The sequence below is a fragment of the Trichomycterus rosablanca genome, chromosome 9, assembly GCF_030014385.1.
Source record: "Trichomycterus rosablanca isolate fTriRos1 chromosome 9, fTriRos1.hap1, whole genome shotgun sequence".
NCBI classification, from domain to species: Eukaryota; Metazoa; Chordata; class Actinopteri; order Siluriformes; family Trichomycteridae; genus Trichomycterus; species Trichomycterus rosablanca.
Window position 1 is genome coordinate 38,212,389 of NC_085996.1, and position 26,737 is coordinate 38,239,125.

The 26,737-nt window shown below is 44.2% G+C and overlaps 1 protein-coding gene across 2 annotated transcripts; it reads left to right on the forward strand.

Moving 5' to 3' along the window:
* Positions 1-475: 475 nt before the first annotated feature.
* Positions 476-24,170, forward strand: fntb (farnesyltransferase, CAAX box, beta). Of its 2 annotated transcripts, none has more exons than XM_063001458.1 (12): positions 476-669; positions 2,410-2,474; positions 6,333-6,405; positions 14,062-14,153; positions 14,453-14,599; positions 14,689-14,772; positions 15,082-15,168; positions 15,262-15,391; positions 16,168-16,300; positions 17,496-17,607; positions 17,817-17,931; positions 23,752-24,170. In XM_063001458.1, exons 1-12 carry the CDS (start codon positions 574-576, stop codon positions 23,887-23,889), a joined length of 1,272 nt encoding a protein of 423 aa, XP_062857528.1. In that variant the 5' UTR covers positions 476-573; the 3' UTR covers positions 23,890-24,170. The 2 variants fall into 2 exon arrangements, with proteins under 2 accessions (XP_062857528.1, XP_062857529.1); XM_063001459.1 differs by lacking the exon at positions 23,752-24,170 and adding an exon at positions 21,112-21,250.
* Positions 24,171-26,737: the final 2,567 nt, after the last annotated feature.

Here is a 26,737-nt window from a genome sequence, read left to right on the forward strand (position 1 = left end):
TTTACTAAGCATCTAAGCTGACTTGTACTTACTAATGCTTTTATTTGTTTCTTGAAAAAAAAAAACACCTTTGGTTCTAACAGGGTTTTCAGCAGATTTGTATTCTCGGACTGTTATTTACTTAAACTAGAGTAACATAATGTTCACTATGGAAGCACTTTTGTAAGTCGCTCTGGATAAGAGCGTCTGCTAAATGTAAATGTAAATTTGTAACTACGAAACAGTGGACATTCGCGTGCGCCTTCATTTTTGCGAAACGTTGTCAACGAAAAAATGTGGATGCACTTGAATGTAGCATTAATCTGTGTGCGCTTTTGGAGTGACGTGATTTTCATGTGGCTCTTCGCAGATCTCCAAATCATGTCTCCTTAAACTGTTTGATGTGAATGGTATGGAGATCAGCGCAAAGTCAGGCTAACAAGAAAAGAAAGCCCAAGTGACTCCTTATAACGGTTAAGTCTGAAACTACAGCGTCTGTATCTGCACTGAACCACTCTGCTAGCTGTGATAGCAGCCTAGCTCGGTTATTTCTATTAGGATTTATTGTTTTAGGACAGTGTTTTGTAATTAATTATGGATATATCACCTCGTTTAAGATGCTTTAGCGACTCCCATCATTTGGAGGAGTTTAAAGATGAAGATGTGCGGACGGTTACTTCAGTAGAGCAGGTGAGTGACAGTTAGCTTTGTTGAGCTAACCAGTAACTAGCAGTTAGCTGGCTGTTGTGGTTACTAGTTGTGTTGAGTATGATTGTAACCCTTTAGCTAAGCTAACTGGCTTACCCAACTATCCATACCATGCTGCAGCAGTGCTGTAGAAGCTAGCTAGTGAGTCACTTAGTATTACATAGACATGAACATGTTAGCTAGTCAGTCGTTGAGTCGTTTCACGGTGTTCCGCACACTTTAGTAAACACTCCAGACATTTTATTTTTAGTGCACTGCAGCTTTGCCAACGCTCTCAGAATCTAAAGGAGGGTCTTGTCTTTATTTAAGGCCAGATTTACACCAGGCAGTTTCTAAATAAAAGTTATAAACACTGGTTAACTCGCTGTATGGAATGCTGGTACTGTTAACAGTAAACCGTACAGCTTAAATGAGCCAATTATACAGTGGTAGCTAAGTGGTTAAGATAAAGGGCTAGCAATCGGAAGGTTGCTGGTTCAAGGCTCACATCTGCCAGGTTGCCACTGTTGGACCCTTGAGCAAGTCCCCTAACCCTCAATTGTAATTCGCTTTGGATAAAAGTGTCTGCTAAATCCCAAAAATGTAAATGTAGTGGATTGTTACCATCCAGAAATGGGTGCAAGACATGACCAGTGACCAGTCCCTATAAAAGGTGTTTGGTCATTGCAGAATTCAGAAATTGTGCAAAACAGCTCCAGTAGGTCAAGATCCTTGACGATCTCAACAGACTGATGTTGTCTAGTACCAGCTAATCAGCATTTCAAACTAACAAATAAGTGCATGAATCTTTTAAATATGTGTACAGAACCCAAAAGAGTCATCATTCTAAGTATTGTATAAAAAAAAGTCTTTAAACTCCAGTAAAAGAAAGCTCATTCCACCACTGAGGACCCAGAACACTAAAACAGCAAGGTTCTGCTTAATAGTCTGCACATCATGTAAAATCACATGTACAAAACAACTGAACTGAGAAACACAGACATTTAGTGGTGGTTAAGATACTAGACTAGTAATTATTAGGTATCATTAGGTCACTAAGTCCCATTGTTGGACCCCTGAGCAAAGCCATTAACCCTCAGTTGCTTGTATTGTATGGAATTATATCTATATTCATAGTACTATATACATAATAGCAGTAATAACAATAAGCATATGAATAAAAATGGGTATGTATTATAATAATAACAATAATAATAATTGATTACTAGTCCAGTACCTTAACCACTGAGCTGCCACTGCCCATAAATGAATGGTGCTTCATCACTTACTAGGATACAATTACATTTGGGCAGCTTGGTGGGTAGCACTGTCGCCTCACACAGTGTCACTCAGGCCTGGGTCCTTTCTGTGTGGAATTTGCATGTTCTCCCCGTGTCTGTGTGGGTTTCCTCCGGGTGCTCCGGTTCCTGGAGATGCAAAATTGTCCTCATGTTTGACATTGAACATTAAACTTGAACCGATGAATCATGTGTAACCAGTAACTACCTGTCCTGTCATGAATAAAACCAAAATGTCAAATATCAACTTTCAGTCGTAATAAATCAATTACTAAATAATACAATTCATTAAAAAAAAAATGCTAAGAACAGCCAGGCATAAACAAAATAAGCTTTGGGTTTAATTAGCTCGACTGTCCAACGTACGTGAAAAAAAAAGTCGTCTGTGTTCGTTTGTGCTCTTCTCATCACCACATGTTTTGTTTTCTTGTTTATCACTATGCAGGAAAAAGTGGAGCACAGTATTAAAGAGGTTCTCAATGTTTACCAGCAAATCCACAGCTCTCCACAGTAAGTCCTGATTCACGTTCTCTGATTGTTATTGAGGTGGGAGTTCAGATGATTGTGATGTTGTTCTTGGATGTGCGGAGTTCACACATAAACATGTAACGTATAGTGAAGTTTGTATTAAAAAACAAGAACCAAAGACTGTATTTGTAAGCAAAGCATAGACATAAAGATTTTATATTTGAATATTTAAATTGATAGGGTCAAAATATTTGCCTTCACTAAAACTAACTGCTATTATTGGCAGCTGGAGCTTAATTATTAATCCCGGAGGAAATTAAGGCCTTACTAGCTAGTTACATACATCAAAACAATGGTACACACTATGAAGTAAACAGTAAACAAAGTACCAGCGTAATAACATACTACAACAACAACGTCTGTGGGTACATTTGGAGATGTAATTTGGTATAACGTGGTCTACAGTGCAAAGATGGATGTGCAAAGGGGTGCGAATGTGTCTGTCTGTGCATGTGCACACCCACATGTATACGTTGTGGTTTTAACCTATTGCTCCTGACCCAAAGTTACTAAGCTTCCTTTGATGGCCTTCCCTCAAATTCAGGAGTCACTTTCACCATCTTTGGTTATTAAGTATTGATTATTATCTTTACATTAAGGGGTTTTGTCTTGTTTAAACATCCAGATTTTATTTTTGACAGCGCAGATTAAATTCTCCTCTTGCACGTCAGGATATTTCACATGAGCTTAAAGATTAAGTAATAATTTAAACACAAACAAATGTGTGCAATAATCTATCCTATTATTTCTGTAGTGATTCGAGTCTGTTTGTATTAAAACCAGACTGTATTAGGCACAACCAGCCACCGAGTGTCACTGTGGTGTTTAGAGATTCGATCTATCAAACATACCCCTCTCATCCTCTCCATTTGTACAGCATCCAAACTAGCACTGGTTTTAGGTTTGTGTTGTGCACTCAACACATTTATATATCATTCAATCACAAATGTTTCAAACTCACCCTCCTTAATATCATTATTATTCTAGTATTAATTTTTAACTTCATGTATAAACTGTTGTGTTATGTACAGTAGGTCTGTATAGACAGTGACTGATGTGCTATTTGAGCATCCGGATCCTCCGAGTTTGTTGATGTTTGTCTGAATGAGTGTGAATTATATACTGACAATATGGGGGGGGTGGGGTTGGGGTTAGGGTTAGGGTTAGGGTTAGGGTTAGGGTTAGGGTTAGACACCACAAAAGTGGACCGTACTGGAGATGTAACGATGCACCACATGACAGTTAATAATCGGTGCACATGTGCCAACATTCGAATCGGTTATTCATTTAAGATGAATCGATATTCACTTTAAACAGCAGAGGGCGCTGGCGCCGTTCACCTCGCCTGGTTGACGGCACTTCACAAAGTTGCCAGGTTCGGAATTTTCCAGCCAAACTTATTTATGTGAGGATACTTTATTCATTTGTATTATTCATTTATTTATATAATGTTGGATTTGTTTTAAAATTTCATTTCAGTTTTTTTTTTACACACTAAGCATTATTTGGCATAGTTTGTACCTACCTCAGAAATCAAAGGATATTCATTATTTAGATAAATAAAAGATAAGCTCAAATACAGGATTTTATTTTATAAAAAAAAAAAAAAAAGAAATAATAAAAGGAAATAATTGTTAATCATTTGTCCTTAATTTAATTTGGATTAAAAAATTGGGATAAAATCGTATCCTGAACCCGGTATCGTGAATCGTATCGTGTCGTGGGTAGAGTGTATCGTTATGTCCCTAGACCGGACCATTTCTCATCTCGTCTGCCTGCCGTCACTCCCGTTAGTGGTTGCGTTTTTATTAAGGTTGCAGTTGCACAAGCCAGTAAGTTAATGTAAGTCTGTATGTTAATTTTAGTAGTAGTTATCTAGCTTGTTTAATACATTTTATTGCTTTTAAGAGTTTTTGAATTTGATCGTGTCAGCTACATTCTACAAGTTTTGCCTGAAGGTGCAGTTTAGTTACAGTTCAGCTTAGAGATGTGTGAGTACCGATACTGGTGTCGGGTATTTGCCCGATACCGCGCTCATTAACTTGTACTCGTACTCGCAAACGAGGCTCCGATACTAAACATCCGATACCGTGTACCTAGTGCACGTCGCTGCGTTATGCCTGGTTCACACTACACGATTCTTGCCCTGATTTTCGCTCGGCGGCTGGTCGGCGCTAGATTTGCCGGCTCGGGAGCGACTCGGCGTTCGCTCGGCGATCAAAACTCGGCTCTCGATCGCCAAGTGTGAACTACTCAACGACTCGATCCGACCGGCTCACCGAGCGCTCGAGTTTTCTAGCACGTCAGATATCTGATCTGAGATGTGCGACTGGGAATGAGTGACATGTCGAACAGCCAATGAGAACGCAGGATACGGTGTGAGGGGAAACGCAGGAGAGGAGTGTAAACAGGTGGGACAGGGGGATAATATAGTTTATATCAGAATACATCAGCACACACACGTTTTACAATATTTCTGACCTGATCGTTCTCTACAAAACATAACAACAAAACACCAACAAAAATATTTATTAACCTCCAACTCACTACAGAACAATCCATGCTGCTCGTGTTGCCAAATCCACTCAGATTCATTTATTTTTCCTCCTTGATTTCATCACGTCAGCGCACAAACACTTTGATCGCTCGCTACTTGTTGACGTGCATTTTTGGACGTGGTATCATTAAACTTCTCGTCACTTTTCACGTGTGTTTTTGTTTTAAAAAAACGGTATTCTAAATAGGTATCGGTATCGGCAAGTACAAAAATACACGTACTTGTACTCGGTTGGGAAAAAATGGTATCGATGCATCCCTAGTTTAGCTGTCTACCGACCCCCTCCCGCCCACAAGCTTTGTTTTCTTGTCTTTTTCTGGTGTCGGTGGTGGTGGTGGTGGTGAGAATCCAAGTATTAATTAGGAGGGTAAGACCCCCGCCCCATTCCCCTGTAATTCAAACCATGATTTATATTACAATCACACACAAGGGTGTGGGAACATTTGGGTCTCATAACCTTTGCCTGCAAGATCAAGTTTCAAGTCCTGCCAAGGAGGTTCAAAACCTCCGAAAGCTCGTTTTAATTGTTAAATATAAATATAAAAGCACAGAATGACTGTGAAGTCTCATCAGGAGGAAATATGTCCACTGTTTTCTGATTAGAAGGTTTTAGTTATGGATTCTTTATTTGGAGTGACTTGCTGACCGGAAGCAGCAGAATGAGGGATTTTATTTTGCATAGTAAAACATTCCTACATTCATCCCAGCTGTAACATTTGGCAGTGAATTGGACTCTTGTATATAGAATAATAATAATAGTGCTATAAGAGATGTTTTCAGGAGCACAGCATTCAGTCACAGTGAATTGTCACTGCTATGTTTGTTTACCATCGGTTCTGTTTATCGGACAGATTGGAGGGCTTAATGATCAGTCCTGCTGGAAGTCGAGGCTGTTCGGTGTAAGTTGTAATTACAGCGAATGCCTCAAGCCAAGAATGAAGCAGCAGCTTGGAGCACCGAACCTAATGATCGGTGTTCTGCTTCATAACGGAACTCTGGAGACGTCCAGCCCTGATGCACACTTACACGTAACGCAGCTTGGAGCGAAGATGGTTTTGCTGTGACACTAGTAGGACCTTTGATGTTAGTAAGGTCTTAAAGGTGGATTTGTTTCAGAACCTGCTGCAGATGTTTGTTGAACATGGTTGTGGAGGTTGTGGGTTATTAGAACTCATTTGTGGCTGCCAACAATCACATTTCATCACAGAAGTAGTTTGTTTGAGCAGATTATTGTTCTTTTTTCACCTGGCAGGAGGCTAATGTGTAATCTGTTCTGTTTTTAGGCCAACCTTATTAAGAGAGCAGCACTACCAGTACCTCAAGAAGGGTTTACGCCATCTTTCTGACGCCTACGAGGTAAACATCAGTCTGGAAATGAATGTTTTAGTGTTAATGTTCAGCCAGGTCGCTCGGTGGGTAGCACTGTCGCCTCACAGCAAGAAGGTCCTGGGTTCGATTCCCAGGTGGGGCGGTCCGGGTCCTTTCTGTGTGGAGTTTGCATGTTCTCCCTGTGTCTGTGTGGGTTTCCTCCGGCAGCTCCGGTTTCCTCCCACAGTCCAAAGACGTGCAAGTGAGGTAAATTGGAAACACTAAATTGTCCATGACTGTGTTTGACATAAAACTTGAGCTGATGAATCTTGTGTAACCAGTAACTACCTGTTCTGTCATGAATGGAACCAAAGTGTCTAAAACCTGATGTTAAAATCTTTTTTTATTTAATTTGGCATCACTTCACCTGGACGTACAGATTAGCAAATACCCATTAATAACAGTATCTAGTGTTAGAGTGTGTGTTAGTGTGTGTGTGTCTGTGTGAGTATCTGTTAGTGTGTGCTGTTGACTCAGTGTGCCGTCTGCTCTTAGTGTGTGTGTGTGTTAGTGTGTGTGATTGTGTGAGTGTTAGGATGTGTGTTTTGTGAGTGTGTGTGTGTGATAGTGTGTTAGCCTGTTAGTGTGTGTGTGTTAGTGTGTTAGAGTCTGTGTGAGTGTGTTAGTGTCTGTGTGATACTGTGTGTGTGTGTGTTAGTTTGTGTGAGTGTGTGTTAGTGTATCTGTGTGTGTGAGTGTGTGAATGTTAGTGTCTGTGTGAGTGTGTGTGTTAGTGTGTGTGTGTGTGTTAGTGTGTGTGCTGTTGACTCAGTGTGCCGTCTGCTCTTAGTGTTTGTGTATGTTAGAGTGTGTGTGTGTGTGATTGTGTGAGTGTTAGGATGTGTGTTTTGTGTGTGTGTGTGTGTTAGCCTGTTTGTGTGTTAGTGTGTGTGTGTTACAGTGTGTTAGTGTCTGTGTGCTGGAGTGTGTGTGTTAGTTTGTGTGAGTGTGTGTTAGTGTATCTGTGTGTGTTAGTGTGTGAATGTTAGTGTCTGTGTGAGTGTGTGTGTGTTAGTGTGTATGTGTGTGTGTTAGTGTGTGTGCTGTTGACTCAGTGTGCCGTCTGCTCTTAGTGTTTGTGTGTGTTAGTGTGTGTGTGTGTGTGTGATTGTGTGAGTGTTAGGATGTGTGTTTTGTGTGTGTGATAGTGTGTGTGTGATAGTATGTGTGTTAGCCTGTTTGTGTGTTAGTGTGTGTGTGTTACAGTGTGTTAGTGTCTGTGTGTTGGAGTGTGTGTGTTAGTTTGTGTGAGTGTGTGTTAGTGTATCTGTGTGTGTTAGTGTGTGAATGTTAGTGTCTGTGTATGTGTGTGTTAGTGTGTGTGCTGTTGACTCAGTGTGCCGTCTGCTCTTAGTGTTTGTGTGTGTGTGTGTGTGTGATTGTGTGAGTGTTAGGATGTGTGTTGTGTGTGTGTGTGTTAGCCTGTTTGTGTGTTAGTGTGTGTGTGTTACAGTGTGTTAGTGTCTGTGTGTTGGAGTGTGTGTGTTAGTTTGTGTGAGTGTGTGTGTTAGTGTGTATGTGTGTGTTAGTGTGTGTGCTGTTGACTCAGTGTGCCGTCTGCTCTTAGTGTTTGTGTGTGTTAGTGTGTGTGTGATTGTGTGAGTGTTAGGATGTGTGTTTTGTGTGTGTGTGATAGTGTGAGTGTTAGGATGTGTGTTTTGTGTGTGTGTGTGTGTGTGATAGTGTGTGTGTTAGCCTGTTTGTGTGTTAGTGTGTGTGTTACAGTGTGTTAGTGTCTGTGTGTTGGAGTGTGTGTTAGTTTGTGTGAGTGTGTGTTAGTGTATCTGTGTGTGTTAGTGTGTGAATGTTAGTGTCTGTGTGAGTGTGTGTGTTAGTGTGTGTGCTGTTGACTCAGTGTGCCGTCTGCTCTTAGTGTTTGTGTGCGTCTGTGTTTGTGTGCGTCTGTGTGTGTGTGTCTGTGTGTGTGAGTGTCTGTTATAGTGTGTGTGTGTGTGTGTGCTTCTGACTCAGTGTACTGTCTGTTGTCAGTGTTTGCGTGTGTGTTAGGGTGTGTTGGTGTGTGTCTGTGTATGTGTGTTAGTGTGTCTGTGTGTGGGTGAGTGTGTGTGTCGTCTGCTCTCAGTGTTTGTGTGTGTTAGTGTGTTGGTGTGTGTTAGTGTGTGTGTGTTACAGTGTGTTAGAGTCTGTGTGAGTGTGTTAGTGTCTGTGTGTTGGAGTGTGTGTGTTAGTTTGTGTGAGTGTGTTAGTGTATCTGTGTGTGTGAGTGTGTGAATGTTAGTGTCTGTGTGAGTGTGTGTGTTAGTGTGTGTGTGTGTGTGTTAGTGTGTGTGCTGTTGACTCAGTGTGCCGTCTGCTCTTAGTGTTTGTGTGCGTCTGTGTGTGTGTGCGTCTGTGTGTGTGTGCGTCTGTGTGTGTGTGCATCTGTGTGTGTGTGCGTCTGTGTGTGTGAGTGTCTGTTATAGTGTGTGTGTGTGCTTCTGACTCAGTGTACTGTCTGTTGTCAGTGTTTGCGTGTGTGTTAGGGTGTGTTGGTGTGTGTCTGTGTCTGTGTATGTGTGTGTCTGTGTATGTGTGTTAGTGTCTGTGTGTGGGTGAGTGTGTGTCGGTGAGTGTGTGTCGTCTGCTCTCAGTGTTTGTGTGTGTTAGTGTGTTGGTGTGTGTTAGTGTGTGTGTTACAGTGTGTTAGAGTCTGTGTGAGTGTGTTAGTGTCTGTGTGTTGGAGTGTGTGTGTTAGTTTGCGTGAGTGTTAGTTTGTGTGAGTGTGTGTTAGTGTATCTGTGTGTGTGAGTGTGTGAATGTTAGTGTCTGTGTGAGTGTGTGTGTTAGTGTGTGTGTTAGTGTGTGTGCTGTTGACTCAGTGTGCCGTCTGCTCTTAGTGTTTGTGTGTGTTAGTGTGTGTGTGTGTGATTGTGTGAGTGTTAGGATGTGTGTTTTGTGTGTGTGTGTGTGATAGTGTGTGTGTGATAGTATGTGTGTTAGCCTGTTTGTGTGTTAGTGTGTGTGTGTGTTACAGTGTGTTAGTGTCTGTGTGTTGGAGTGTGTGTGTTAGTTTGTGTGAGTGTGTGTTAGTGTATCTGTGTGTGTTAGTGTGTGAATGTTAGTGTCTGTGTATGTGTGTGTTAGTGTGTGTGCTGTTGACTCAGTGTGCCGTCTGCTCTTAGTGTTTGTGTGTGTGTGTGTGTGTGATTGTGTGAGTGTTAGGATGTGTGTTGTGTGTGTGTGTGTTAGCCTGTTTGTGTGTTAGTGTGTGTGTGTTACAGTGTGTTAGTGTCTGTGTGTTGGAGTGTGTGTGTTAGTTTGTGTGAGTGTGTGTGTTAGTGTGTGTGTGTGTGTGTTAGTGTGTGTGCTGTTGACTCAGTGTGCCGTCTGCTCTTAGTGTTTGTGTGTGTTAGAGTGTGTGTGTGTAATTGTGTGAGTGTTAGGATGTGTGTTTTGTGTGTGTGTGTGTGTGATAGTGTGTGTGTTAGCCTGTTTGTGTGTTAGCCTGTTTGTGTGTTAGTGTGTGTGTTAGTGTCTCTGTGTTGGAGTGTGTGTGTTAGTTTGTGTGAGTGTGTGTTAGTGTATCTGTGTGTGTTAGTGTGTGAATGTTAGTGTCTGTGTGAGTGTGTGTGTTAGTGTGTGTGCTGTTGACTCAGTGTGCCGTCTGCTCTTAGTGTTTGTGTGTGTTAGTGTGTGTGTGTGTGTGTGTGATTGTGTGAGTGTTAGGATGTGTGTTTTGTGTGTGTGTGTGTGATAGTGTGTGTGATAGTGTGTGTGTTAGCCTGTTTGTGTGTTAGTGTGTGTGTTACAGTGTGTTAGTGTCTGTGTGTTGGAGTGTGTGTGTTAGTTTGTGTGAGTGTGTGTTAGTGTATCTGTGTGTGTGAGTGTGTGAATGTTAGTGTCTGTGTGAGTGTGTGTGTGTTAGTGTGTATGTGTGTGTGTTAGTGTGTGTGCTGTTGACTCAGTGTGCGTCTGTGTTTGTGTGCGTCTGTGTTTGTGTGCGTCTGTGTGTGTGAGTGTCTGTTATAGTGTGTGTGTGTGCTTCTGACTCAGTGTACTGTCTGTTGTCAGTGTTTGCGTGTGTGTTAGGGTGTGTTGGTGTGTGTCTGTGTCTGTGTATGTGTGTGTCTGTGTATGTGTGTTAGTGTCTGTGTGTGGGTGAGTGTGTGTCGGTGAGTGTGTGTCGTCTGCTCTCAGTGTTTGTGTGTGTTAGTGTGTTGGTGTGTGTTAGTGTGTGTGTTACAGTGTGTTAGAGTCTGTGTGAGTGTGTTAGTGTCTGTGTGTTGGAGTGTGTGTGTTAGTTTGCGTGAGTGTTAGTTTGTGTGAGTGTGTGTTAGTGTATCTGTGTGTGTGAGTGTGTGAATGTTAGTGTCTGTGTGAGTGTGTGTGTTAGTGTGTGTGTTAGTGTGTGTGCTGTTGACTCAGTGTGCCGTCTGCTCTTAGTGTTTGTGTGTGTTAGTGTGTGTGTGTGTGATTGTGTGAGTGTTAGGATGTGTGTTTTGTGTGTGTGTGTGTGATAGTGTGTGTGTGATAGTATGTGTGTTAGCCTGTTTGTGTGTTAGTGTGTGTGTGTTACAGTGTGTTAGTGTCTGTGTGTTGGAGTGTGTGTGTTAGTTTGTGTGAGTGTGTGTTAGTGTATCTGTGTGTGTTAGTGTGTGAATGTTAGTGTCTGTGTATGTGTGTGTTAGTGTGTGTGCTGTTGACTCAGTGTGCCGTCTGCTCTTAGTGTTTGTGTGTGTGTGTGTGTGATTGTGTGAGTGTTAGGATGTGTGTTGTGTGTGTGTGTGTTAGCCTGTTTGTGTGTTAGTGTGTGTGTGTTACAGTGTGTTAGTGTCTGTGTGTTGGAGTGTGTGTGTTAGTTTGTGTGAGTGTGTGTGTTAGTGTGTGTGTGTGTGTTAGTGTGTGTGCTGTTGACTCAGTGTGCCGTCTGCTCTTAGTGTTTGTGTGTGTTAGAGTGTGTGTGTGTAATTGTGTGAGTGTTAGGATGTGTGTTTTGTGTGTGTGTGTGTGATAGTGTGTGTGTTAGCCTGTTTGTGTGTTAGTGTGTGTGTTAGTGTCTCTGTGTTGGAGTGTGTGTGTTAGTTTGTGTGAGTGTGTGTTAGTGTATCTGTGTGTGTTAGTGTGTGAATGTTAGTGTCTGTGTGAGTGTGTGTGTTAGTGTGTGTGCTGTTGACTCAGTGTGCCGTCTGCTCTTAGTGTTTGTGTGTGTTAGTGTGTGTGTGTGTGTGTGTGATTGTGTGAGTGTTAGGATGTGTGTTTTGTGTGTGTGTGTGTGTGATAGTGTGTGTGATAGTGTGTGTGTTAGCCTGTTTGTGTGTTAGTGTGTGTGTTACAGTGTGTTAGTGTCTGTGTGTTGGAGTGTGTGTGTTAGTTTGTGTGAGTGTGTGTTAGTGTATCTGTGTGTGTGAGTGTGTGAATGTTAGTGTCTGTGTGAGTGTGTGTGTGTTAGTGTGTATGTGTGTGTGTTAGTGTGTGTGCTGTTGACTCAGTGTGCGTCTGTGTTTGTGTGCGTCTGTGTTTGTGTGCGTCTGTGTGTGTGAGTGTCTGTTATAGTGTGTGTGTGTGCTTCTGACTCAGTGTACTGTCTGTTGTCAGTGTTTGCGTGTGTGTTAGGGTGTGTTGGTGTGTGTCTGTGTCTGTGTATGTGTGTGTCTGTGTATGTGTGTTAGTGTCTGTGTGTGGGTGAGTGTGTGTCGGTGAGTGTGTGTCGTCTGCTCTCAGTGTTTGTGTGTGTTAGTGTGTTGGTGTGTGTTAGTGTGTGTGTTACAGTGTGTTAGAGTCTGTGTGAGTGTGTTAGTGTCTGTGTGTTGGAGTGTGTGTGTTAGTTTGCGTGAGTGTTAGTTTGTGTGAGTGTGTGTTAGTGTATCTGTGTGTGTGAGTGTGTGAATGTTAGTGTCTGTGTGAGTGTGTGTGTTAGTGTGTGTGCTGTTGACTCAGTGTGCCGTCTGCTCTTAGTGTTTGTGTGTGTTAGTGTGTGTGTGTGTGATTGTGTGAGTGTTAGGATGTGTGTTTTGTGTGTGTGTGTGTGATAGTGTGTGTGTGATAGTATGTGTGTTAGCCTGTTTGTGTGTTAGTGTGTGTGTGTTACAGTGTGTTAGTGTCTGTGTGTTGGAGTGTGTGTGTTAGTTTGTGTGAGTGTGTGTTAGTGTATCTGTGTGTGTTAGTGTGTGAATGTTAGTGTCTGTGTATGTGTGTGTTAGTGTGTGTGCTGTTGACTCAGTGTGCCGTCTGCTCTTAGTGTTTGTGTGTGTGTGTGTGTGATTGTGTGAGTGTTAGGATGTGTGTTGTGTGTGTGTGTGTTAGCCTGTTTGTGTGTTAGTGTGTGTGTGTTACAGTGTGTTAGTGTCTGTGTGTTGGAGTGTGTGTGTTAGTTTGTGTGAGTGTGTGTGTTAGTGTGTGTGTGTGTGTTAGTGTGTGTGCTGTTGACTCAGTGTGCCGTCTGCTCTTAGTGTTTGTGTGTGTTAGAGTGTGTGTGTGTAATTGTGTGAGTGTTAGGATGTGTGTTTTGTGTGTGTGTGTGTGATAGTGTGTGTGTTAGCCTGTTTGTGTGTTAGTGTGTGTGTTAGTGTCTCTGTGTTGGAGTGTGTGTGTTAGTTTGTGTGAGTGTGTGTTAGTGTATCTGTGTGTGTTAGTGTGTGAATGTTAGTGTCTGTGTGAGTGTGTGTGTTAGTGTGTGTGCTGTTGACTCAGTGTGCCGTCTGCTCTTAGTGTTTGTGTGTGTTAGTGTGTGATTGTGTGAGTGTTAGGATGTGTGTTTTGTGTGTGTGTGTGTGTGATAGTGTGTGTGATAGTGTGTGTGTTAGCCTGTTTGTGTGTTAGTGTGTGTGTTACAGTGTGTTAGTGTCTGTGTGTTGGAGTGTGTGTGTTAGTTTGTGTGAGTGTGTGTTAGTGTATCTGTGTGTGTGAGTGTGTGAATGTTAGTGTCTGTGTGAGTGTGTGTGTGTTAGTGTGTATGTGTGTGTGTTAGTGTGTGTGCTGTTGACTCAGTGTGCGTCTGTGTTTGTGTGCGTCTGTGTTTGTGTGCGTCTGTGTGTGTGAGTGTCTGTTATAGTGTGTGTGTGTGCTTCTGACTCAGTGTACTGTCTGTTGTCAGTGTTTGCGTGTGTGTTAGGGTGTGTTGGTGTATGTGTGTTAGAGTGTTAAACTCCTGCTATATGCAGATGATCTGGTCCTGCTGTCCCCCAGCGCTCAGGGTCTTCAGCACAAACTGGACCTGCTGCAGCAGTACTGTCAGACCTGGGCCCTGACCGTCAACCTCAAAAAGACCAAAATTATGACCTTCCAGAAAAGAGCCAGATCTCAGGGAACCAAACACACATATAAATTAGGACACCATGAAATTGAGCACACTAAAGATTATACTTACCTCGGACTAAACATCAGTTCCACAGGAAACTTTAACCCGGCAGTAAATGAACTGAGAGAAAAAGCTCGCAGGGCGTCTACGCCATAAAACGTCAAACATTCGTTAGAGTGTGTGTTAGTGTGTGTGTGTGTGAGAGAGAGAGATAGTATGTTTGTGTGTGTATGCCGTTGACTCTGTGCCTTCTGCTCTGTGTTAGTGTGTGTGTGTGTGTGAGTGTGTGTGTATATGTGTGTGAGTGTGTGTGTGTGTATGTGTGTGTGTATATGTGTGTGTGTGTGTGTATATGTGTGTGAGTGTGTGTGTGTGTATGCCGTTGACTCTGTGCCTTCTGCTCTCAGTGTTTGGATGCCAGTCGGCCTTGGCTCTGTTACTGGATCCTGCACAGTCTGGAGCTGCTGGAGGAGCCTGTTCCTGCTTCCATGGCATCAGAGTGAGTACGGCCACCGGTCACTGCCAGCCTGTTTTCACTCATCCCTGCCGACGCCCGGTCCTCACCGTACGAGGGAGGGGGTGTGGTCCTGCACCCATCTCTGACCTTTAAATTCAACACAAACAGCACACAGAGATCTGATCACCTGCAGGTCAAAGCCATTAATACTGGTCATGTTGGTTCCTTTAATCTAGACACCCTGATGAAGGTTTGAGCGAATCACGAATAATATCACATCAGTGTACAATGTACATATTTATATGATATGGATCCATTCTCATCGCGTTCTCCTCTCCTAGCGTTTGCCAGTTCCTGGCGCGGTGTCGGAGCCCGACGGGCGGATTCGCCGGAGGTCCGGGCCAGCACGCTCACCTCGCACCCACCTACGCCGCCGTCAATGCCCTCTGCATCCTGGGCACGGAGGAGGCCTACGACGTCATAGACAGGTCCGTACGTCCGCTGCCTCTCCGTCAGCACGTTCATGTGTTCGACTGATCTCACAGCCATGCTAACGGTGCTTCCCTTCCCCCATCAGGGAGAAGCTCCTGGACTTCCTGTTCTCTGTGAAGCAGCCAGATGGCTCCTTTATAATGCATGTAGGTGGGGAGGTGGACGTCAGGTACGTTTACATCTGCAGCGCTCATTCAAAGCGGCTTACGCTTGTGACTGAATACAATGCAGGGAAGCTCTGGGGCTTGATCCAGCAACCTTCTAGTCAGTAGTCAAAAACCTTAATTGATGAGCTACCGCTGCCCTTTAAGTTGTATTGTCTTGGTATTGTGATCATGTTGGCATGATGAGATACCAGTTTATCACCATGTTGTGATTATGGTTATGCAGTTTCACTGCAGATGAATGAGTGAGTGAATGAATTAAAACTCGTATTAAAACTCGTTTATAATGATTCCTCTGTTCTGTTTTCATACAGGAGCGCGTACTGTGCGGCATCTGTGGCCTCCCTTACGAACATCATCACCCCGGCGCTGTTTGAGGGAACACCTAACTGGATCCTCAGGTACCTCAGACCTTTATTTAATCGTATCTGAACTTCGGGTCACATGATTTGAACATCTCCGTCACAACTGATTGTGTATTTGGGCCGTTTCAGTTGTCAGAACTGGGAAGGTGGTTTAGGAGGGGTGCCCGGTCTGGAGGCTCATGGCGGCTACACTTTTTGTGGCACGGCTGCTCTGGTCATCCTGGGAAAGGAGCACATGCTGGATCTCAAGTCCTTATTAGTAAGTCTCATCCCATCAATGTCATATTTCTAGTTTTAGCATTCCCTTCTTATTTCTTTCTCCTAATTTCACCATTTTAAATTCCTTATTTGAATTCCTCTGCCACGTGTACCACACCCACGCTTTCCCACACGGTATTTTCTTTTAACGGGAGCCTTTGCATGCAGAGAAGATCACACTGTTCGCTCTGTATTCCTCCACCGCTCATGATTCAGTCCAGGTCTCTGATAGTAAGGTCGTGCATAGACTGATGGGCTCAGATTTTTTACCTCCAAGCGCTCATGTAAACCACATATTCATGTTTTACCACCGCTTTATCCTGGTCAGGGTCACGGTGGGGCCGGTTTATCAGAAATCACTGGGCGCAAGGCAGTAATACCATTAATTTTCGGTGTAGCTTTGCCTCCTAGCTACAAGCTCGTGTCTCCAATCCACTCGGCACTGCCGTGTTTATCAAACCAGTCCTAAACTTTCTGGGCTGGTAAGATGTTGTACAGCTCGAGAGCTTGTGATGAAGATAACCATGGAAGTGACTGAAACCTAATACCATCGTACACAGGTGCTGCCTGTCTACACCACCATTGAACATCATCTTACTGGGCAAAATACCAGTTATACGGGTAGATCAGACGTTCTACATGCCATCGTACGGTTCATTGCCTACAGCTTCATGACTGCGTGCTCAGGCTATAAGCCATGGCCCGTGTTAATACTCTTTGCTCTATGCTTGTCGTAATGAAGATATATCAGGCCGTCTGTGTGTGTGTGATCCACAGCGCTGGGTCACCAGCAGACAGATGCGCTACGAGGGAGGATTCCAGGGCCGGTGTAATAAACTGGTGGACGGCTGTTACTCCTTCTGGCAGGCGGGTCTGCTGCCGCTGCTCCACAGAGCGCTGTTTAACGACGGTAAGAGACGCCGCAGGAGTAAATGCATAACGCTTTTGCATACGTTTAATGTTACATTATGTAATAAGGCTGCAGATGAGTGGTTCACTTCTGATGACTCTTCCGTGCAGATGCCACCCAGTAGAACGGTGTTAAACTCCTGTGTCGACCGTATCTGTTAGTTGCGACTTTTCTACATTTGTTATATGGTGGTTTTGCTTCGTTTTACCAGTTCTGGGTCCTTCTGTTCTTGCCCTGACTGTTACAGGTCTCTTAACAGTGGAAAACACGTTAATAGCTTTATATATGCTCTTCTGTGGCATCGATAAGCTTTTTTTTATCAGATCTTAAAGCAGTTGCCAGGAAACTTGTGTTCACTTTGTCATCATGGTTGATTGTGGAGATTGATGGGCAAAGTAGCTATCATATCCATTCAAATGGGTGACACGGTGGCTCGGTCGCCTCAGAGCAAGAAGGTCCTGGGTTCAATTCCCAGGTGGGGTGGTCAGGGTCCTCTTTGAAGAGCTTTGAAGAGGTCAGCGGCAAACCGGGTCCTTTCTGTGTGGAGTTTGCATGTTCTCCCCGTGTCTGTGCGGGTTTCCTCCGGGAGCTTCGGTTTCCTCCCACAGTCCAAAGACGTGCAAGTGAGGTGAATTGGAGACACTGAATTGTCCATGACTGTGTTTGGGACTACCGTTCCTGTCATGAATGTAAAACGTGATGCAAAACCCTCATAAATAATTAAACATCCTTTCAAATTCAGCAAATCCTCGACACAAAGTGGGGACAAAAACGTCAAGAATACTAATAAGGTCTGAATACATTCTAAATACATCGTATACAGATGAAGCATAACATTATGAGCACTGACCGGTGAAGTGAATAACACTGATTATCTCTTCATCATGGCACCTGTTAGTGTGGGGGATATATTAGGCAGCGAGTGAACATTTTATCCTCAAAGTTGATGTTAGAAGCAGGAAAAATGGGCGAGCGTGAGGATCTGAGCGAGTTCGGCGAGGGTCAAAGTGTGATGGCTAGACGACCGGGTCAGAGCATCTCCAAAACTGCAGCTCTTGTGGGGTGTGTCCCGGTCTGCAGTGGTCAGTGTCTATCAAACGTGGTCCAAGGAAGGAACAGTGTGGAAGGCCCGTGTGGTTAATGCTGGTTCTGATAGAACGGTGTCAGACTCCATGTCTCCATGTTATTATTGTAGGAGAAGTGACGTTGAGTACGAAGAGTTGGATGTTCGAGTCTCAGGCGCTGCAGGAATACATCCTGCTCTGCTGCCAGAACCCTGGAGGCGGCTTGCTGGACAAACCGGGGAAGTGAGTACAGCTTACAATCCCTAATTTACACCTCCTGTGTACCTTCTGTCTCTTTATACCAAGGACCTCCAGTTTATCTGAACCTACACAACGGGATTGTGATTTGTGTTTGGTTGTTGTCTTTTGTGTTTTGTTCCAATCCCATTTGGATATACTCGATTTCCTTGGACGTTCTAGCGATCTTTGCCTGTGTCGTGTGTTTACTTCAGAGCCAGGGATTTCTACCACACGTGCTACTGCCTGAGCGGACTCTCTATAGCACAGCACTTCGGAAATAAAGATCTCCACAATGAGCTGGTCCTCGGAAAAGAAGAGAACCGACTGGTAAGAGTTGAGAAACGTGCCGCATTAGTGTTCAGGTCCAGGAAATATTCAAGTGTGGTCATTTCAATGTTCATGCACGCTACAGTCCAACATGGCTTGATCGGTTTGATCGTTTGGGGGCTCAAGATTCTAAGTTTAATGCAAATTTAAGCCCCGACTGTGGAATTACCATCTGTATTCAATGCAGATTTGCTCTCTGGGTGGCTGTGTTAATTTTGACAGCAAATTTTGATTTAGTTTTAGTCATAGTCTTTTGGCTAAAATGTCATTTAGTTTTAGTCATCTGAATTGTTTTAGTCGACTAATTATTATAAGAATATAGTCGACTAAATCTACAGTCAATTCAGTCGACTAAGATATTAAGGGTGTAAAATGTAAATGCTTTGTCATCAGTTCCCTTGAATTATTTAAGTCATTATATACACTTACACAAAATGAAACATTTTTAACCAGTTATGGAATATTATTAATGTTTGAATGTGCAATACACACAAAACCAGATTTAACTTATTTCAAACAACATCTTTATTTAACTGACCTGCTTATTGAGCATAACAATAACAAAAGATTAATGACCAGTAGTTCCGCTCTGCCTGAAACATATATGCATTGTTTATAACAAATTGCACATTACATTCTTTATAAAACTGGGTACCGTTAAAGCAGCTGTGACATCATGTTGCCATTATTCTGCCAGCGGTGCCAGATGTTCCAGATGTGTTGTGTTTTTACCCGAGATCGTCGCCCCACATGGTTTACACATCGTCTTGTTTCTCGTTTCACGTCAAATGAGAAATGTGTCCAGATATATCAGCTCTCCTCTTTCTCCCTGTTGACATTGTGGAGTTAATCTGGTTCCATGAGTAAAGAAAGTTCACAGGCTAGTTTGGTCTTCCCGGGTTTAGATCAAATTTGTGCGAGTGTGCTCTTAACGCGGTACCGCAAAAGAGATTAGTACTGATTGGATGGCTACCCGGCTTGTCCCGCCTCTCCACATACGCTAAAGTAGTTCTGATTGGATCTCTTCCTAACTTGTCCCTACCTTCCACAAAACTAAATCAGTTCTGATTGGATGTCGTCCCTGCCAAACATTTTCGTCTCGTTTTTATTCGTTGACGAAAGTGTCGATTCATTTCGTCATAGTTTTTATCCCTTTAAGTAGTTTTTATGTAGTTATACAGGGTGGGCCATTTATATGGATACACCTAAATAAAATGGGAATGGTTGGTGATATTAACTTCCTGTTTGTGGCACATTAGTATATGGGAGGGGGAAAACTTTTCAAGATGGGTGGTGACCATGGCGGCCATTTTCAAGTCGGCCATTTTGATTCAACTTTAGTTTTTTCAATGGGAAGAGGGTCATGTGACACATCAAACTTATTGAGAATTTCACAAGAAAAACAATGGTGTGCTTGGTTTTAACGTAACTTTATTCTTTCATGAGTTATTTACAAGCTTCTCTTTGTTTACAGCCATTGACATGTCGCAGAGGTTAACATGTGAGGAGCGGATAGAAATTGTGTTGATGTCTGGTGAACGCAGTACCCAGGTCATTGCAGCAGATTTCATTGCAAGACACCCTACGAGACCACCCAGCTCCCATGCTACAGTTAGCAAACTGCTTGCCAAGTTTTGTGAAACTGGTTCAGTGTTGGATTTGCCAAAATGTGGACGCATGAAAACTGTCACTAATGAAGAAACATCAGTGGCTGTCCTAGCTTCATTCAGCAAGAGCCCACAGCGTAGCACTCGCCGCATGTCACTGGAGAGTGGCATCAGTCGAACATCCCTTCAGCGGATATTAGCTACTCACAAATGGCACCCTTACAAACTCCAGCTGCTGCAGCATCTCAACGAGGATGACCCAGATCGGCGCACTGAATTTGCAGAATGGGCAAAACAAAAATTGGAACAGGACCCTCAGTTTACACAGAACATTTTGTTCAGTGATGAGGCAAACTTTTATGTGAATGGTGAAGTTAACAAACAAAACCACCGCTATTGGTCTGACACTAACCCACATTGGATAGATCCCTCCAAGACTGTTGGAACACAAAAATTGATGGTATGGTGTGGTATATGGGGTACACAGATAGTGGGGCCATTCTTCATCAATGGAAACCTCAAGGCCACTGGATATTTGAAATTGCTACATGATGTGTTTCCCTCTTTATGCACTGAAGCTGGCACGTTCCCTGAGTTTTTCCAGCAAGATGGTGCACCACCACATTATGGGTGTCAGGTCCAAGCATTCCTAGATGAACAGTTTCCTGGAAAGTGGATTGGTCGTCGTGGGCCAGTCGTGGGTCTCCCGATCTGACCCCCTTAGACTTTTATCTTTGTGGTTATCTGAAGGCAATTGTCTATGCTGTGAAGATACAAGATGTGCAGCACCTGAAACTACGGATACTGGAAGCCTGTGCTAGCATTTCTTCTGCGGTGTTGCTATCAGTGTGTGAAGAGTGGGAGAAGAGGGTTGCATTGACAATCCAACACAATGGGCAGCACTTTGAACACATTTTATAAGTGGTCAGAAACTTGTAAATAACTCATGAAAGAATAAAGTTACGTTAAAACCAAGCACACCATTGTTTTTCTTGTGAAATTCTCAATAAGTTTGATGTGTCACATGACCCTCTTCCCATTGAAAAAACTAAAGTTGGATCCAAAATGGCCGACTTCAAAATGGCCGCCATGGTCACCACCCATCTAGAAAAGTTTTCCCCCTCCCATATACTAATGTGCCACAAACAGGAAGTTAATATCACCAACCATTCCCATTTTATTTAGGTGTATCCATATAAATGGCCCACCCTGTAGTCTCGTTTTCGTCATGAAAAAAAGGTTCGTTGACAAACTAACACCGCTGGGTGGAATATGAGTGGCGTTCATGTTTCAAAATAGCACCGAGGTGCGTCGGTCTGTCCAGGGACTTGGCATGAGCGGCAGATTGAAAATATAAAAAGGAAGCACATGCTAGCCCTCACCCACCCAAATTACGAGGGATGTTCAGAAAGTCTTATTATTATATTTTGGTTATAAGCGGTGAGGGTGTAGGAGGAGTAATCGGTCGTGTCTGAAAGACGCTTATAGTCTGGATTTAGCTCCATCTGATTTGCACCGTTTTGGACGCTCATAGAAGCGCTTTTTTTCTTCATGTATTTTCTCCTTTTGTTAGGGCGTCACGCTTCCTCTCCACCAATGCCGATCCCCGCTCCGATTGAGGAGAACGAAGCTAACCCACGCCCCCTCCGACACGTGTGCAGCAGCCGTATGCATCTCATCACCTACGCTTTGACGAGTGCAGTGCAGCATAGCGTCGTGTACGGAGAGACGCACCCTGACAGCACTCTTTTCTCATCTCCGTGCAGGCGCCACCAATCAGCCAGCAGAGGTCGTAATCGCACCAGTCATGGGAGAGAGACCCCATCCGGCTTAGTCCCGCCCATATCTGAACAACAGGCCGATCATCGTTCATGTGGTCGCTCAGCCTCAGCCGGCAGGCAGAGCTGAGATTCGATACGATGTATTCGAGATCCCAGCTCTGGTTCCAGCGTGTGTTTTTACCGCTGCGCCACCTGAGCAGCGCTCAAAGAAGCTTTAAGGGGGGGGGGAGATTTTCATGTGATGGCTACGTGCTCGACTAAAACTCGTCGGCTGGAAACTCAGCTCTGCCATCCAGCAGGCTGGGCGCCTACTTGAACAACAGTTGGCTGTTGTTCATACAGGGTGGGAGTCGGACGGGACCTCATAACTACTGCAATTACAACCGCTTCTGGCTGATTGAGTCGAGGGATAATGCGGTGATGCGTTGGTGTGGCTGTACGTACACAAAGCTGATCCGCATATGATCCGTCTTGGACGCTGACTGCAAAGATGCAGTCGGCTACTGTACACGTGTCGGAGGGGGCGTGTGTCAGTCTCGCTCTCCTCAACCAGGGCGGAGATCAGCATCAGTAGAAAGGAAGCATAAATGCAATTGGGTAATTGGATACGACTAGATTGGGGTCCTGGGTTCGATCCCCAGGATGGGCGGCCCGGGTCCTTTCTGCGCAGAGTTTGCATGTTCTCCCCGTGTCCGCGTGGGTTTCCTCCGGGTGCTCCAGTGCACTGTAGCGCCGGTCCCAAGCCCGGATAAATGGGGAGGGTCGTGTCAGGAAGGGCATCCGGCCGACCCCCAGCCGAACGGGACAAAGGCCGAGGAAGAAGAAGATACGACTAGATTGGGAGGGGAAAAAAGTCCTTTGTTTTTAAAATTCTTAATAAATAGAGTTTAAAAAGTGCGGAAACTTTTTGAAGACTCCTCGTATAAAGATGATTCCCTGTGCTAATCGATTGCACTCGATTTTATCATCATGGTGCCACTGATTGAGAAGATTTCACACTATAGCAGTCCTAGTGAAGGTACAAGAGCTTCCAGGAATTCCAGAGCCATAACAAACACCTTAAACGTTCCTGGCAGAACATTTCGTCTCTTCCTGACATTCCATTCGGATTGTTCTCTGGGAGATGTCTGACGAAGCGTATCAAAACCTTCAGAATAGGAGGAGGGGGGGGGGGGGGGGGGGGGGGAGGGGAGCAGCAGCAGCACGGTCAAGTTTAGCTTTGTGTTGAGCGCAAGTCTGTTTTTCCTCTGTGATACAGGAGGTCAGTTACTGCCACTGTCCAGATTTCGGCCTATAGACACCAAGCTAGGCTGTTTTACTGGCTAAAAATGCAAAACTTGCTGTTATTTACACCTCAAATTTACTTCAGTTTGGGGAAAAATAGGTCCTATATACTGTATGGTCTGAAACATCTTGACGGCCAGGACCACCACAGGACCACCCAGGTATTATTTAGGTGGTGGATCATTCTCGGCACTGCAGTGACACTGACATGGTGGTGGTGTGTTAGTGTGTGTTGTGCTGGTACGAGTGGATCAGACACAGCAGCGCTGCTGGAGTTTTTAAATACCGTGTCCACTCACTGTCCACTCTATTAGATGCTCCTACCTAGTCGATCCACCTTGTAGATGTAAAGTCAGAGACGGTCGCTCATCTATTGCTGCTGTTTGAGTCGGTCGTCTTCTAGACCTTCATCATTTTGGTTGGTGGACTATTCTCAGTCCAGCAGTGACAGTGAGGTGTTTAAAAACTCCAGCAGCGCTGCTGTGTCTGATCCACTCATACCAGCACAACACACACTAACACACCACCACCATGTCAGTGTCACTGCAGTGCTGAGAATGATCCACCACCTAAATAATACCTGCTCTGTGGTGGTCCTGTGGGGGTCCTGACCATTGAAGAACAGCATTAAAGGGGCTAACAAAGCATGCAGAGAAACAGATGGACTACAGTCAGTAATAATAGAACTATGAAGTGCTTCTATATGCAGCAATATACCCTCCACGAATGCCATCAGTGATCCTCTAGCAATGATTGAGAAAATGCATAAATAAATAGAAATCGTTAGTTTGGCTGTAATTTATATAATAAATATAATGCTACTTACTATGACTGTTGTATGTGGGACTACTTGCGTGACAGTGGTAGCCTAGTGGGTAGAGCTTTGGAATATCAATCAAAAGGTGGAGGGTTTGAATGTAAGCTCTGCCACGCAGCCACTGTTGGGCCTGTAAGCAAGGCTTTTAACCCTGTCTGCTCCAGGGGCGCAGTACGATAGCCGACCCTACGCTCTGACCCCAAAAGAAATTAATTGTACTGTAAGCGTGTATCTGTATATATAATATGATTATAGAATATATAGAAAATAATTTATTCTATGAAATATTGCTGTTATATAGAATTCTTTTTCCCCCTTTTTTTTTAATAAGGCACCGACTCACCCAGTGTACAATATCGGCCCGGAGAAAGTTGCCCAAGCCTTCCAGCATTTCCACAAGCTCCCAGTGCCAACCGACAGAGGAGCAGCAACAGCAGCAGCAGCATCGAGCACTGAAGACCAGTTGTAGGCTTTCAATGAATATGAAATGATCTGGGCTACAAGCGGAGACGTCGGGTGTAAATGCTGTCGTTCAAATCTGTGCTGGTAAACGAGTCTTACTAAAACCGGTTAGCATGTGCGAAAGACTGCGGTCGCCGATTAGGACGGGTTTTCCACGCCAGCCTTCGGCTTAATAATCGAATCTGCACACGGTGGCTTGCTCTTTTAACGTGCTTTATGGTTTTAGTAATGCTGGCCTACGGTGCTGTGGAAATAAACGGAAATAAAACGACTGCTTTTCTGGTTTCATTCTGATCGCTGCCTCGTCCGTTTTGTCACATTTACACTTCTATACTTGTTTGGTCAAAGGATGCAAAACGTCCCAAATGATTTGCACATTTAAATCACTTCACATGTACAGCTGTAGCCTAGGTGTGAAATAATGTTACGTACAGGGATCTGAACTCATCATGGCTGTTGATAGAGGTTTTGCTGGTGCTATTTCTTATTTAAATATGGTTTTCTTCACCACTATCACACCCGATCACCAGTCGCATCTAATAGAGAGCCGTACCATAAACACGGAGACATGCTATCAACCCCGCAAACGCCCCACCGATACTACAGGCGCCTCTCAAGTCTCATGAGGGTGGCACTCAAAGCAACAAGACAACTGCGCTCTGTGCATACATGTTATACTCCACACTATTGACCGCAGGGCTGATTTAACTGCTCTTGCAACTTTAAGTGCCGTCCTCATGAGACTTGAGGCGTCTGCAGCAGTGGTAGGGTGTTTGCGGGGTTGATAGCACATCTTTTTGTACGCGGTACGGCTCTCCATTAGATAAAAAGATGTAGCTGGTGACCGGGTGTGTGACGGTCTCAGCTTGGCTCAGCAAGTGCTGGTAGTACAAGAAGCGAAAGAGAACTGCACAAGGGGAATTGGCAATGTTTAAATCGAGCTATAGGCGGGGGTGAATATACACTCCTTAGGGTAACGAAGCCCGGTCAATCTCCCTTCCTCACGCACAAGCACAAGTTTGGCCAGGTCAATAGCACCGCCTGGGAGCAGAGATGTTCACAAGTCACAAAATACGAGTCCGGGTCGAGTCACGAGTCTTTAGGCTCGAGTCGGAGTCAAGTCATGAGTCTTTATAATCTACACAAAGCATATATTGGAAATGTAGCGTAGAAATAAACAAATAATCTGTAAGTTCAGATAAAAACAACAACAGATTAGCGAGTGTATTTAGCCGTTTTACTTCGTGTCTTTACTTTCCTCCTCATCGTGTAAATGAATGTAATTTCTGTAACAAGAAGGTTCCAGTTAAAAGCTTCAACTGATACGTTTTGTTTTCATTACAGAACAAAAGCGCTCGATAAATCACAGCACAGCGGCCAAAATCCCAAACACAGCAAATAAATCATAACCGCTGCTTACCTTAGCTTCTGTTCTTCCAGATGCTATTACATTTATAAGCGCGCGTCCCATTAGGAACAGAATCCGTTATTTTGTAAATGTGCTTATAATTAAAAACCTCCAAACTTTTCCCGGTCGTGAAGTAAAACAGGAAGTCGTTAGAAAGCCGATCGAGCGTTTCATTACCACGTCATCTGTGTGACGCAAACCGAATAAATGCAGATAACAGCATTTCTTACTAACGATTACAATCAGAAGCTCTGATTGGTTCAGAAAGCGGTTCTTACAACCATTAGTGCCAGTTCTGTAGGAGCGTTCCATTCACCCCGGTTGTTCCAGTGAAGTGCACTACGTAGGGTATTCCACCAGTTTAAGTGAGATTCAGATCCAAAAGTAACGAACTAATGTTAACGCATGCTGACGATAATACCCACCAAATCAACAAATTCTATGTAAAAATCCTCGTTATCCCAATTCAGCAATATGATCACCTAAACCCCCTCATTCCCTCACGGACACTGACCAATCATGTCCAGGCAGACTGAGATCCTACAAGTGACGACAGACCTTTAATTCTAAAAATGGACGAGCGTGAGGATCTGAGCGAGTTTGACGAGGGACAGATCGTGACGGCTAGACGACTGGGTCGGAGCATCTCCGCAGCTCTTGTGGGGTGTGTCCCGGTCTGCAGTGGGTCAGTATCTATCAAAAGCGGTCCAAGGAAGGAACAGTGGTAAACCGGCGACAGGGTCATGGGCGGCCAAGGCTCACTGATGCACGTGGGGAGCGAAGTCTGACCCGTGTGGTCCGATCCAACAGACGAGCTCCTGTAGCTCAGACTGCTGAAGAAGTTCATGCTGGTTCTGATAGAAAGGTGTCAGGATACACAGAGCATCACAGTTCGTTGTGTATGGGGCTGCACAGCTGCAGACCAGTCAGGGTGCCCATGCTGACCCCTGTCCACCGCCGGAAGCGCCAACAATGGGCACGTGAGCATCAGAACTGGACCACGGGGCAACGGAAGAAGGTGGCCTGGTCTGATAAGTCACGTAAGCGAGCATCCGTGGGACGTGCTGGACAAACAAGTCCGATCCACGGAGGCCCCACGTCACACCTTACAGGAGTTAAAGGATCTGCTGCTGACATCTTGGTGCCAGATACCACAGCACACCTTCAGGAGTCTGGTGGAGCCCATGACTCGACGGGTCAGGGCCGTTTCGGCAGCAAAATTGGGACCAACACAATATTAGAAAGGTGTATGGTACTGTACTATGGTACGTATTCTAGAAGGATGTAAACAAAACATATGTGAAACATATCGGTTCTACATTAGAGCCAGTGCACTTCATGCAATATTCAGTCATCAGTTTGTAAAGCAGACACTTAATTTACTCCAAAATTCATTAATGATTGTCTAGAAGTTGTAGAAGTGATGTGAAATGAACCAGATCCATCG